The 15,404-nt window shown below is 40.6% G+C and overlaps 1 protein-coding gene across 3 annotated transcripts in view; it reads left to right on the forward strand.

Annotated features, from left to right (window-relative positions):
* Positions 1-15,404, forward strand: part of NYAP2 (neuronal tyrosine-phosphorylated phosphoinositide-3-kinase adaptor 2) — a 133,021-nt gene that overhangs the window by 105,909 nt on the left and 11,708 nt on the right. For all 3 annotated transcript variants that reach the window (XM_008931228.3, XM_018080049.2, XM_018080050.2), the window contains one exon: positions 482-585. In XM_008931228.3, the coding sequence (XP_008929476.2) occupies positions 482-585 (104 nt within the window). The remainder of the gene's footprint in view (positions 1-481; positions 586-15,404) is intronic.

Consider the following 15,404-nt stretch of genomic DNA (forward strand, 5'->3'; position numbering starts at 1 on the left):
CATTCCAAATCCCCAAGTGTGACAGTATCCTCAACACTTCATACACTGCCTCTTTCATTTTCTGGCATTTCATGCTTTCCCTCAGCACAGTCAGTCTTTGGGCTGCCATGTCCATGAAACCAGAAGCCGCTGTAACTCCCTTAATCACTGCTGTATTACAAGAGGGGTAGAAAAGGCACTGGGGGTGAGGCAACAAGAATGCTTCTTTTACGTTCTTCCTGTCTGTCTACTGGTTTATGCTCTATATTTCAGCTTCAGAGATGCTAGAGCAGAGAGGCCAGGACATGGAATGGGTTCTGTCTTAATCCCTCTTCTTCTGATCTCAACTTCTGTTCATGATTCAGTCAAATGCCTGAGATTTTAACTAATAACCAAGCCTGGATTCTCCATTTCAGGGGAATCCTGGGTCCGGCGTGTTTCAGTTTACTGCAGCAGTAGCCCACCTCCTGTTCACTGGTGTTTCTACTCTCTTCCTTTCCAGAGTCTAAAGCAAGCTGCAGATTAGGTCGGTCTGCATCCACATCAGGTGTGCCTCCTCCCTCCGTGACACCGCTCAGGCAACCCAGTGACCTTCAGCCGAGCCAGGTACCATCGTTAGCCAATCGTGAATGACTCCATGTGCTGCAACATGCCAAATGTTTCTCACCTCTGTGTCTGTCATCTGTTACAGTAAATGGTTTCTTTGGGTTTTTGTCTTTATTTTCTGTGCTCGTGCGTGCATCTGTGTGTGCGCATCTCCCATTGGCAATGAAATTCCACTGGCCACAGCCAGCAGAATTTTCTTTGCTCTTAATTCCTTATATCTTTTTCTGTCTTCATTCTGTAATATAAATGTAGTAAAACTGTACTGTATGAACTGTCTGGGCTTTTTATTTTCTCATGTTTTCTGTACTTTTTTACTGTCTTGAAATTTATCAAACTTTGATAAATTTAATTTATGTTTTTATGTAAATTTCTTTTAAATGTCTTGTCTGGAGCACTTACACCAATGTTTGTCAATGACTTGTACATACTTGACTTCTGCTCAGTTATACTTTAATATTTGTGCCAGTCTCACATTTGGTTGGAGCTTAATGCATGATTGTATTACACTGTGATTTATCACTGTCCTGAAAACTGCTCTTAGAGCAAGTGATTTTGTTTAGTTAAGGCAGCTAGCCTCTCTTCAGCTATAGACCATGTAATGCTTACAGGACTATTAAATAGTCCACTGTAGTTATATTTATTGTATATTGTTAGGAATCAGAAAAACTAATCAAAGGGGCAACATCTCCTTTTATCTTAAACAGAGATACTTTTTTTTCCTCATCAGAAACAAAACTACCACACAGAAAGAAATAGAAATGTTTGGGTTTGGCAAGTTTCTCCAATAGAGAGAAAATGGAAAAGAAATAAAGACACGGGAAACCTATACTTACCTTTATTTTATATGCTAATACTGATATTGTAACATTTTGTTGCACAGACCTGTATTATTAGTTTGACAGAACTAACTGAGAGTAGCAATTGAGAGAAGAGGTTTCGCTTAAAAGTAATGTGAATGCCTTCTGTCAAAGCACTCTGGTATCACATCACTCGTGTGTGCAGGCCCTCACATCACTGCGTACGTGGGGGGTGTATGTGTGCACAAGGACACAAGAACATATATGTATTTATGTGCACATGCATATATGTATATGCACACACACAGGCACTCTTATTTAGATGGCGAGTTTCCAGGGAATTAGTCCCCAAAATCCTACTGAACGTCTGTGAGGTTTGAGTGGGAAACTCCCTGAGGTCTGCTTTGCAATAATCACATATTTGCATTGTTTGGAGCTGGGCCAGTTGCTTCTATAAGCAACTTGACCAAAGTAAAGACCATAAGAGTAAGGTTGATTTACTCACTCCAGACAGCCAGCTACTTGTTAGGAAGGTAATATTCGGCCAGCCTAGTCCATAGAGGTTACCATTCTGTAACCTGTATGAACTGATGCTATTGTATTACTTCTGAGCCCTGCCGGACACGAAGCCTGACAGAACCATGCACGTTTCTAAAGCATATTGTACATAAGCAAATCAAATCCATAATGGAGATTCAAAGTGATGGCCCATTTAAATAACATGTCAAGCGTTCCTTCATCTGAGGAAGAAATTAGGGTAATTGCACTTCCAAAGGTTTTCAGTGTCCCAGTGTTCATGTAGTATATATTTTTGATTAAATGGGTCTTACAGTGGAGATGATGCTTTGCTGTTTACTCAGTGGGAAAGGCACCTTGGGTGTTTTGAAGGGATTTCAGTCTCTCATTTATACTAAGAACTAAACAATAAGCCTTGAAAGCAGAAGTTGATGTGATAGAAGAGATAATGAGCCTTTTAGAAGCTGTGACCAGAGTTCACTGAAGCTGTGGAGGGAAAATCCACCTCAATTCATACAGAAGAAAGGAACAAAGATGATAAGAGGAATTTTCAAGTGACCGTAGGAGGGTGATCTTGTTAATTGAATAATGTATGGTATGGTCATGACTTCGTGAAAAACAAGAAAAACTAGTGCAAGTTTTCTCTCCTTAAGTCTTCCCTTCAAGCTGACAATATCTTACAGTCCATCTATTATGTTGCCATTTGTTATGATAACATCATTTTTAAAGGTGTTGATTTAACCTTGATTTCAGTGGAATGGCAGAAGTCCGAATATCTCCAGGGCAGATAAAAACATTACTTTGACTGTACTCTTTCAACACCTATTCCATGTTAACGAGCAAATAATCTGTGATGGGTGAAATGTGTTTCAAATGGCTGGGTTGTTAGCCCATCCTCAATCTGACAGATTGTGGCATACAGGGTATCTATTTTCGTGTGCTCTGGCTATTGATTGTATTGATACTGGTTTCCCTAACCACATTGTAATGAGCAGTTAGACTTTCCAAAAGATTAAAAGGATTTATTGTGTTATCCACCTCTTTGTCGATCAGATGGATGCAGCAGACATTCATACAGGGATTCAAGATCTGGGAAGGGCAGATGACTGTGAATTGGTTTTCTCAAATCTTCATGGATACCAAACTGATGGTTTTCAGAATGTTTAATTTGGGGAAAACGTTTTGGAACTGAATTCTCAAAGCCCATTTTTTTAAAAACAACAATTCAAAGAAGTGATGAGGATGTTTAGTAACTAAAATAGATTTGATCTAAGGAAACCTATATTATATTCCAATCAAATATTGGCTAACTATGTAACTATTGACATTAAATCCCCTATGCCTTATTTTCTTATTTCTTGTTTGCTTATTGGTGTAGGAATTGTGAGGAGTAACCAGTGAGTATTCACAGAACTTATTTGTGGTGTATTGATGGTAAGCATTAGAGGGATTACTTATAAATAAAAAGAAAGGTCTTATGATCAGAGAAGAATTATGTAGCTGGTCTCTGATGGACAATACTTTAAAAATTCTGTAGGTAGTATCAGAGAACAGTTACCAACATGCTGAGCCAGACAGAGAGCCTGCCATTCTGTCCTTAGTTCTGGGAAATGGGGAGAGTATTTGGAAAGAACTGGCTGCAGGAAGCAGCCTTGGATGAAATCTTGAATTGTCTCAATTTAAACTGAAAGAAAAATGTAAGTTTATCTTGGAACTGAATTTATTGATTGTGAAAGGACAAAGTTTAAGAAGTTAAGGAAGTAGCAGAGGAAGTCAGGTGGGGAGCTTGGAAGTGTAGTATGGCAGAAGCATGAAACACTTTTGAGCTACAAAAGTAGCATATAGCCGTATTTCCTAACATTCTTAATATAAATATTCTAAAGAGAGGAGTTTAAGTAGCAGAGAAGCATTCTAGATATCACCTATTGCCTTGTAAAGAAAGGAAAGGAGGAAGAAAATGTTAAAGGCGCAGGAGCAGGTCATGCTCATGTGCCAAACGATGAGCCAATGGGGAAGATGACCTGCCTATCTGAACAGAGTTTTAGCTGGAATTCAGGAAAATAGGAGAGTTTATGAAGTTTTAAAGAAGAGAGAGGCAACTCGGGAGGAGAAGGGTGTCATGAGGTTATGCAGGGAAAAAATCAGAAGGGCCAAGGCCCAACTAAAACTTAATCTGTTGGCTGCCATAAAAGACAATAAAAAATGTTTCTGTAAATACATTGGAAACAAAAGGAAGGCTGAGAAGAATCTCCATCCTTTATTGACTGTGGAAGGAATCATAGTGACAAAGGATGATGAAAAGGCTGAGGTATTTAATGCTTTCTTTGCCTCAGTGTTCAATAGTAAGACCTGCTGTTTTCTGGGTACGAGCCCCCTGAGCTGGAAGGCAGGGACAGGGAGCAGGATGAAGCCCCCATAATCCAAGGAGAAATGGTCAGTGAACTGCCATACCACTTAGACACACACATTAGGATACAGTGCGTTTATATTAGGAAAAATTTCGTCACAGAAAGAGTTGTCAAGCAATGGAACAGGCTACCCAGAGAAGTTGGGTCCCTCCTACCATCCCTGGAGGTATTTAACAGATGTGTAGATGTGGCAGGGGACATGGTTTAGTGGTGGACTTGGCAGTGCTGTGTTAATGGTTGGACTTCATTATCTTAAGGCATTTTATAACCTAAGTGATTCTGTCAATCTATAAAGATTCCCCGGTGTTCACAGAAAGCTTACAGGGAATGGAAAAATACTCTAGAAAGTACAACAAGTTATATCTTAGAGATAAGAAATGTCTGACTAACATTAGAGTTAGTAAAAGTCCATTTGTGTTTGGCCTTTATATGGGAATGAAAACAGTCTTTTTTAGCCAAGTAACAGTCTTTTGTAGCCATCTAAGTGGATAGAGAACAGTAGAATTTAACCATATGTGAGGTTTATAAAGTACAGTAAACATCATGGTCCACAGATGCCCCAATAAATAACTGCTCACCCATATTGCTGGAACCTCTGTGTTGGTGCCTGAGGCTTCTGTACCAAGTATGGTCAGGTGTTTGCCCCTGCAGTGGTATATGCTCAGTCCCGTCAGGGGACCCCCACAGTGAACAAAACTGTTCACTTGCGTAAAGCAAGCAGGATTTGGAGTCACAGGCATCACTGTGATACAGTTTCCTTGGCATCCTATCATTCTTCACAACATCACCTCAGGGTAACAAAGGATTACATTCTGTCGATGGGCTCAGACGTCCCTGTCGCACACGGGATTCGTGTGCACTGAGCATGTCTGTCACAAAAGAAGAAAGTGTTGCAAGCAAGCTGGGCTGTGGAAGTCCCTCTGCTGGAGAGCAGAGCATCTCACATCCAGAGTTCTAATGTACATAAAATCATCTCTAGGTCACTACCATGCTTCTCTAAAACAGTCTTCAGCACAGCAAAAAACCCACTGATTTCCCTTTTAAGAAAAAAGAGATGATATAACTAATATGGATTTTTTTCTGCAAATGAATTTGCAGAAAGTGAGGTTCATTTTCATTAAGATGTAGACAGTGATTGGAAAATCCCATGTACTAAGCTGCATAGCAGCACAGTAGTGCATGTTTATAACAAAGATCCATGGCCTGAAGGAAAACACACTCTTTGAAAACAAAACTGCTGATAGCTAGAGTTTGGTATTTAAGCTTGTCTGCAAAGCAGAGCCTATTTTCAGACAGATTTCTACAAATCTGTGTACCTTATCTGCAAATGGGCAGCCTCTCTTCATGCTGCCTATTATTTGCCTTTCAGTGGCCAGACAGTACTGTGCTTTTCTAAGGTATGCTATCTTAATTCTGAGGATGTGTGTACCTCTTAAAGTCTGGTGTCTTCTTGTGGGGAAAACCGGGCAGTGATATCTAGCTCCAATTTAAGCAAGAAAAGAAGATTTAAACTTCACAGTGATGATCAAAGTAAAATCCAGAAGCCGTGCTGAGATTAGAAGGAATAACTCAGAAAAGGGAATGAAGATACATGGACAGCTATGAATTATGGAGTTTCAACGTGCATTGAAGGAATGAAGAAAAAGCTAGAAAATATATCAGCATCAGCACTGAATTTTTTTGTGACTTATTTGAAAAAAAGAAAGTGCAGCTCACTTTATTACTTCCCTGGTATTTGCCTGAACCTTCAGGAAGCTGAGATAGTACTTTTCTTTCCCCATATGACCTACCTACCTCTGAGTATTCTAAATCAGGGGTATAATACAGCTTCCCCATTGGTGGCATGAAGAGAGGTGCCTGCAGAGGGAATTCACCTAGCAAAACCCTCAGTGAGCATGTAGAGCTGCTTGTCTGTTCCCTTGGACAACCTGGTAATTCAATTAATTAACCTGGAAAGCTTGTTGGGATCATTCCTGCTCTGTGTGTGTTAGAGGCTCCTGGACAGATAACAGTCACTACGATTTCCATTGCTGGTTTGTAGGCATTTATAGGTTTTCACACTCCATCCATGGGCACTGGGAGAAACAGTATGGATGTGGCTGGATCCTGCTGAAAGGTACTCTTTGAAATGACACACTTTTGGCACCTTCCCTCCTGCCCAGGGGAGCAGCCTTGGCAGTGGTGCTGGGAGAGGCTGGTGTCTGGTGCTGGTGTTTGAACTCACTGACAGAACTGTGCTAAGGACATGAAAATCCAAGTTTTGCAGAGTGGAGAAGCAAGAGACCAGGAGTTTTCCAACACAGTTTTTCCAATGTATTAATGTAGGTAGGGAAGTAAGAAGCAGATTTTTTCACTTTGGATATGCAGCTGGGAGGGTTTGTCACTGTGTTTGTGTCCTGCTGGGCTGGGACAGGTGTCATGCACATCATGGTGTGGGAGCAAGGGCAGGAGAGAAGCCCCCAGTATTGTTTGGGTCCATGCTGGAGGGGGCCTGGGCAAAAATACACTTTAGTAGCTGTTTAAAATGAACAATTTGGCTGATGCAAAAGGATTAGGGAAAGTTTTGTTTATCCTAGAACCAGGGAAGAGAAGGTGGGTGCTGCCAGAGCTTTGACCCCCATCCCACTGTGGACAGGCAGGCTCAGCCCTGGGCTGAGAGGGGGCCAGGCCCAGTCCACCAGCCCACCCTGCCCAGTGCAGCCCACTCCATTCCACCAGTGCATCCCGCATCCCAGATCCTGCACCTGCAAGGAGGGCAGTGGCACAGACCAGGGCTGCCCCCGTCACCCCTGCCCTGGGCTGGGAAGGCAGGGAGGAAGGGAGAAGGAGGAGACTTGCTCCAGACTCCTTTATTAAATCCCCATTCTTCCACACAGCAGCTTAGATAACATTTTGTTTAAGACTCAGGATTTCGGTGCCAACCGAAATGCAATCAGAAGGCACACAATGAAAAAAAAATTCTAGCATTAAAACTGATGTGAGGCCTTCAGGGCAACTATTATTTAATTTTGTACTCCAGCTGAAAAATCCCAAACACCCATTCTAATTGTTCCATTTTAAAACAAAATCATGATGGAAGGGAAATACAACAAAGAAAAAGCTGAGGTACATATTTGGCTGCTTTCCACATGCATCAGTAGAGCAATACCTTGTAGTTTAAGTGCAGTTTAAGGTCATTGTAAGAAATATACAAAGCTTTAGAGTAATAATTTAAAATTGAATTTTAACAAGTACTGAGCATTCTTCAGCAACACAGCTATGTATTTGTCTCATGTCTAAGGTAATTAATAACTCTGAATTGGGTCAACTAAATATCACAAGCCCAGCTCATAATGTCTCTAGCCTTAGTTGTGTATATAAAGCATATTGTATTCTTTGTATGCCTTGTAAGCATTGTGGTCACCCTGTAATTAATGAATGCAAGGAGGGTAAATTGTTACCATTATGGCTATAATTATTTTTGAAGGCACCTAGACAAAGTACTTTTCCAATGAATTGACATTATCATGCTTTAGTTGGCAAATGTGCATCTGAAAGCAAATACTCTGTGAGCATAAACAAAGCATCTGTGCTCTTCTATTGTTCTCAGCTTAAAGTTGCCATTTTCCCCAGCAGTAGTGTACAAGAGTTCAAAGAGTCAGCAAACACCCTGCAGTTGTCAGGCACTGTAGCAGAGCTGGGTTCCTGATTGCTGCAGTTAATGAATTCTGCTGCTGAGAAATGAGCACCTACAAAGCAGGATTCACTGTTTCATATCTGAACACGGTAGTCTTTTTTTAGCTTTCATTATACATAAGAAATATAGTCATTGCAGGTAGATGGAGAACTCTGCAGACTGAAGTGCTCCTTCATCAAGTTTGAATGCTAGGGAAATGGTAACACAAAAAATAAAAGTGTTCTAATAAGAGAACTTGTATGTGTTACATAGCATGAACCCATGGCAGCGCTCAGTACTCTAAACCTTTGCTAGATGCACTCCTTGATGAATCTCAGACTGGAACTAGCATCAAACTCTGGTGTAATGCACAAGGATTTGCAATGAAAGATCCAGCTTCTGTTATGCTTGGTCTGTTCACAAAAGGGAAAAAAAGATCCCCTTGGGCTTCTGGTTAAAGATCTCAGGGGGCATGCCTCCCACATTTGCATTCAAAGGGAGTATCTAACTACTGTGCTAATTGCCACTCTGATGTGACTGTCCCTCTTTTCTCCTCTAATTTTCCAAAGTTCTGAAAGTCTATTGTGTGTTTTGGACATAGAATAGCAAAACATATGAAACAATTCATGGAACGGTGGCAATCGTTTTCTACTCCCTATTGTAAATGCCAAGTGTTCCCCTACAAACCAGTGCAATGCCTCTGAGATGTCTGTTTCTGTGCTCCTGGAGCCAAGGTTACGGTTGTTCCTTTTTGATACTTGATCTTTTTTCTTTATTCAAAATATATGTCCACTGTGTGGGAAGAGTCCCATACTACTCACTCTGTAATCAGAGCCCCATGGGGTTTTGGTTTGGACTTTCTATACGCTATTTATTACTTTAGATGGTAGCTTCTATTTTTGCCCGAGAAACTATTCACTTAATGGGACTTAATTGCTCCTTATGTTTAACCATCCCATTTAATAAGGCTTGGGATAGTCACTGGATCCAAAACCTTCTAATGTTGGCCACCAGGATCTACCACAGTAATGATTGCAGTGTTGTCTAAAAGTCATAGTCATAAATAAGGTCCCCATTTTGGTAGACAATATGTGTAGAACAAAGTCTGTTCTTACCCCAAGGATTTGTAAGGTCAGTGTAACAGATGAGAAAGCGGTTGCAGGTGGGAGTAGACTGGTAAGTGTGTGAGGGTCAGGAATTGTTTAAGGTTTGGGTTTTGTGAAATTAGAAAGTGCAAAAACCACTTGGAGTGCAATCTACTGTATCTGTGACAGTGATTTTACATAGTTTTATTTGTCACTGATACAATGAAATGCTTTTGAATGTCTAAAAGCAGAAAACCAGGTACATTTTATGGGACACTTTGCAAATGATGTCTCTCTCTCAAATGGCCCTCTCATGGAGAAGTCCTGCCCCTCCAGTGGAGAAGTCTTTGGTGTCTGTGTAGGTGAAGAAAAAGGAATGTAGGCATAGACTGATTCTTGTGGATGCAAGTTTTGCAAATAGCTGGGAGGAGGGAAATCCTCTGGGTCCTACCTGGGAGGATGGACAGCCATGGGAGAACCCACGATGGGGTACAGAGAGAAGCCCCTGGCACAGGCACTACACTGATGGGACAGGGGTCAGCTTTTACCTTGAGATGATGTCTGGATTTGAGCAGTGTGTGGCCTGAGGGTATTTGAAAACCTGAATCACTCAGGGCCATAGGATTTTACTTTCTTGTTCAGGCTGCATGTTCATAAGAGTCAGGAATGAGTCACACTGACTGCCACGACCTCGAAAGAAGTGCCAGGGCATGAGGCATGAGCTGTGTCCTGCAGCATCACACAGCTGTCTGGGGAACTTGCACTGCTAAGAATTTGTGAGAGTTTGGACTTCCGAATACCCTTTTGTGCCTTTCTAAAATGCAGCAGAGCCCCGTGCCCACGAGAGGGAGCAGTTGGATTACTTTACACTGTTCTGTTTTTTTCCTGCAAAGACAAACCTCTTGCACACAAAAGCAAAATTCTACTGTCGTCAGTCCAGCTAAATATGCTGTCAACATTTTGGATGAGAGCAACAAGAAGAATGTTAATGTTTTGGGGAAGGCTCCACATTGCATTGTGTTGAGTTTCAGCTTGAATCTGGTCTTACATAATAAGTGCACAGGTCCAGAGCAGTGCAAATCGTTTCTGAATATGCAAACTGCAAATAAAGAATGCTTATTTAAAAAAAAAAAATAATGAAAAGAAAATGCAAACCTTGAAGTGGATGGAATTGCCACATTGCCACATCTATCATCCCTCACCTCCAAGGCACTCCTGACTGATTGGCATGAGAAGCAAATGTGTCAAAGCTGTCTTCTGCTGACAGAGAAGTCTCCTGTTGGTCCCAGCATCTTTTCTTCCCATTCAGCTGGGTTGGTTGTGCAGCAGAAGCAGGTCAGTGCATTGCTGGGTCCTGCTTTGCCAGGACTCTGATTTAAGTGCCTGCCCAGCGGCCTCGCACCACCGAAGCGGCCTCTGGTTCCCAGTGTGGGGAATGCCAGGTAGAGGTGGATCTGAGCATATGCTGCTGTTGTGGTTGGTCTCAAGGCCCAAGCCTGGCTTTGGTGGCTCTCTCCTTCTCTGTACAGCTCAGTAGCATGGTCTTTAGGCACAAAATAAATGTGTTGGAGAGAAGCAGTAGTGGGTGAAAGCAGGTCAGCTGTAGAAAACAGAATGCCACAGCAAGAGGGTGTCAGGCATGGAAATGGAGTGACTGGTCTCTGAGCACCAGACCCAGAGTCTGTCTTCTTCATGCCTTTCCTCACTCTCAAGTGCCAGCGTGGCTGCCACTATTTCAGCTGTAATTGAAGAGAGGGGCGGGAAGAGTATTCCATTCCTTTACTCTGATCTCTTCTTATTCTTGCATGAACTTTGTAAGCTTGCCAGCAGAGTAAAGAAAGAGGTGAGATCCCTCACAGAAGTTGTTGAAACCTTTCAAATATAACAATATTCTGACAAAGAGCGAAATACAGCACTTGTGAGGTTTTTCACTTCCTGCTTTCACTACCATCTTTACCAAGTTGTTTCTCAGATTGGGAGTTACAGTTTCTTTAAAAGATACAGGACAGACATAAGAAGATCTCACCTGCATGGTCTGTGGTTTCAGGGGGTTGTTATGATGCTTCTGTTTTTGGTAGGGTTGAGATGGTGTGTTTCAGCACTTTGAACAACCGAGAGATTTATGGGGACAGGTGCTGCAGCCAACGCAGCTCAATGCAGGTGGTTATTCCCTGGAAGGTGACACACCCTCCAGAGCCCCCGGACGTTGGTGAGAACTGTGTGCTTCTGGAGCCTCAGGGCTCAAATATGGGGCAACAGTCAAGCATGGCCTCTGCACTTGGACCTTTCTTTTGAGAGTCAGACTTGAGTACAGGCAAGTAGAGTGGCATACATAGGAACTAATATTTCCAATAAAATACTTATGCAGGTCAATGAGATGGAGAGATACATGCCTTGAAAATCTTCCATAATCATTGACCAAGTGTGCCTGAGCTGTGACTCTTTCAGCTTAGTGAATCAGCGAGATCACTGTCCTGTCCTGTCCTGCCTACTACAAGAAACTAGAAATGATTTGGAACTTCTTAATCTCATTTTTAGCGGATCTAACAGCATTGTATATGGTTCTACTAATAATAGGTAACTAGTTCCAGTAATACTAAACATATAATGCCATTTATGTGACATAATTCCAGTCCAAACATGAATAAGTTGCCTATAAAGGAATTTGATTCAGTAGCATTCCTTTCTCTTCAGGGAATCTCTCTTTAAGGCATTTCTCATAAATTTTCTTATTCTCTCTTAAAACTTGTAAATTCACTTCAAAACTTGTTCTGAGACTTTTGTGTGCAAACAATTAGTTTAGTCACAGTACCAGAACAATAGCAATTGCTAAGTTTATTTCAAATGGTCTTGCAACCACTATTGAAGACATTGTGCCTTGGTTAAAAAATTATTTAAAAAAAACCCCAGAAGCATGCAATTTCCTTTTTCCCCCTCCCCTTTTCTGTGTGTATTTATGTTTAACTCAGGGCAAGAATTTTATAATATTCTTAAAGGAAAAGATAGAAATAAAAAATGGCATGAATTCATGAAAGCATGGGTTTATATATAGGCATTCTCTGTAAATGAACCAAACATTCTGTATCCTAGGTAGAACAACCTTTTTGTCTGCTCATACGCATTTCAGTTGCCTCTACGCACTCCCACTTGTCCTCCTTTTTTTTGTATATGAACTGAATGTATTGTTCCATGTTTCTGTTTGAACTGTGTGTGCCTGATGCATAAAACATGACGCGGAAGGGCCAGGCTGTCCCCACCGTCTGCATTCAGTCACAAACCATCCAAGCTGTGTCCTCATGGTTGTCACCACCTCACCAGACTCTCTCGGTGTTTGTATAGCCTTATACAGTATATTGCACTTACTGTACCTGTATAGTATCTCGTCTGTATACTGTATGCACATAACTATGTATATTCACTCATGTATGTATGTATAGTACGTTTCTATATCTCTGTATATGTATGTGTGTTTGTTCATAGACTTTCACTAGAAATCTGTGGCTATTCATATACATTATGTGTATGACAATTATAAAAAGGTATGAATGCCAGCACCCACTTTTGATAACCTACTTTTATTCTCATTTTGTCTTGTTAAACAATGAAAATAAAAACATCATGTATTTTAAATGAGAACTTTAAAAGATTATTATTTTTACTAACTTTAAGCTTTCTAGTTTTTCAGAAAAATTGTTTGAACAGAATCAAAATTGCATATATATTGGTGTTTCTCCTCACAGTTTTCTGTAGTCGGAAAATATTTGGTAACAGCCCACTCTGTGTAGTTTTGGTTCTCTGCATCTTATGCTGTTCAAGTGCTCCAAGATTTAGAAATGTCCTAAACCAGATGGACTTTTATGCTGCAAATCCCATCTCTATTCACATGAGGGACTTGCTGTCAATCTAGGGGTGACTCATGTCTATGACTTCTTGCATGATTAAATACTGGATATAGAAGGGCCTTAGGCTGAAAAGAATGTTTTCTCCAGTGCAGGTGAGCCTTAGGACTTCATAAAACCACCCAAATTTATTAGTCAATTTTATGGGAGCATTACAGACACTATTTGTCAGACCTCTTATGCTTTGCACTCCACAGTAACATATAATTGCCAATTGATTAGGCATTTATTAAAACAGCTAACAATCATTAGTTAGCCCTTTGTAAAATTAATCACCACACAGCTGTATGTAGGCTCAGTTATCTGGTGGTGAGGCAGCAAAGCACTGGCTTATCTTAAATAGCAAAATATCTCATAAGTCAAGGGGACGACTGATACATATTTTCCAGCTGAGCATGTGTTTAAGCTATTCATTGAATTGGAGCTTAAATGATCATCATCTGTGTTTCTCTGTGAGACCTAGGAGTGATAGGTTTGCTCCCTTTACAGTTAATTTTATCACTGTACTAGATTGCTCAGCTGGGTCAGTCTCAGTGTGGAGTAAGTTACTGCAGCAGAGTGGCAGCAGCTACTCAGAAAAATCTCAGAAGACAGATCTTTATACAGGAAATACTGAGAAACTTGTAGGATGACAGAGACACTGTTAGGAAGAGCCTTCAACCCAACTAAAATTGAATAATAGAGAAATAGAAAATTCTTTACATTTTTTAATTTAAAGTTACAGGGTTAAATTCTGACTTCACTCAGGTCAACAGCAAATTCCAATTTCATTCATAAGCTGTAACTGGAATGCTTTTCCTCAACAAAACACAGGATGGAGAAAGGACATATTCCACTAATAGATCTCAGAGCTTATGGGCCAGAGGCCTGATCTTAAGTCTTTGCAAGTCAGTGGCAATTAGTGGACTCTTGGCTTTGCTTGGCCCATCTCTTTTTTTACAGTCTGGAAAAGCGCATTTGCTATCTGGGGGGAACACTGTTGGGATCATGACTCTTGTTTGATTTCTGCACTAAAATTTAAAACACAAATATAATCAGAGAAAAGCAACATTTTTTTGCTGGTTGACAGTTTGTCAATCTCTGCATCCATTGAATCCCCTTTTCTAAAGCATGCAGATGCCAATCTGAGTCTCTTGTCTGTATCTCAGCTATTTTGTGTGTCAGGAAATCATGTCAATATTAGATTTGGGTACTGTATTTTTTAGCCATTCCTGATATAAATGAAATTGCATGATCTTGCTGTGAGTCAACATTAAATATGGTATCTGTACTGAGGCAAGCTCTTACATCATTGGATTCTTTAGAAACTCTCAGTACAGTTTTTAACTCTAGCAGCTGTTAATTAACTGAATTTCAAACTGGAGTTAGAAATTAATCATTAATGGAGATCTCTGTCTTTTAATCATGTTTTTATGCATTTTTAAAAGGAAGATGCAACCTCCTACAAGAACAAGATCATCTCTGTACATTCAGTGTTGGTTTTAGTCATGTTTTCCTTAACTTTTTTCCCTCCATACAATCAGTACAATTTTTGAGAAATGGCATTAATCTAAGAAAATTATTGACTCAATTTCACCATCCAAAAAGGAGAAATGGAAGAGCATATTTCAAAATTTCTCATCTGTAAAGCAACTTTAAGTAGTGAAACTTCAAAGTAACATGGAGTGCTGAGGCATTTTCCCTTCATATATTATTTTGCTAATTTTATATTTCTTTTATTTTAAAATTGGTCTCTTGACCATTTTCTTGAAAATGCTAGAGAAATATACAGACTTAGGAACTTTACTGGTGTGTTGGAAGTTCTTCATCTGTCCCAGGAATAAAAGTTAGTTAAATCTTGGATTCCAGTACTGACTTCAGTAGAAATAGTGCTGAAGCTGATCTGTGAGTTTTAGCTTGGAAAAAATGAGGTCCAATGTAACAGGGAAACTAATGGAATTTGTGGTGTCACATATTTGTAACTTTAGGATTGGCCACAATGTCCACTTTCTCATATTTCTTAGTTCTGACAAAGTCATGGTCTTGTTTCCACTCATTTTCACTCTTCCATATTCAATGTTTTGGCCCTTCTTGGTAGAAGCAGTATGTAAATAATGCACCCTGCTGCCTTCAGCTCACTTGTATATGAGAGCTTCTGCAATCTGCAGAGGTTGGATCCAGAGGAGGAAAGAATCTTGCCCACCAGCAGCTCTCACTTCTCCATGCCACCTCTCAATGCGAAAGGGGATGGGCTGTTCATCCCTGTATGAGATTTGGAATCTGGCAGTTTTCCAAAGTTGTCATGATTGAAAGTAAGAAACCCTAATTACAGGTGAGTTGCACTGTGGACACAGTCACTCAGCCATAGGCAGGGCCAGCTGCAGTGGTCATCGAGGTCACTGCTCAAACCATCCTGCTGTTTGAAGTCTGGTTCAGGAGCATTTAAGCACACATGCCTTAACCAGCAACCTCCAGCAAGA

This window comes from Manacus vitellinus, unplaced genomic scaffold (assembly GCF_001715985.3).
Source record: "Manacus vitellinus isolate BGI_N305 unplaced genomic scaffold, ASM171598v3 scaffold_49_pilon, whole genome shotgun sequence".
Lineage (NCBI taxonomy): Eukaryota > Metazoa > Chordata > Aves > Passeriformes > Pipridae > Manacus > Manacus vitellinus.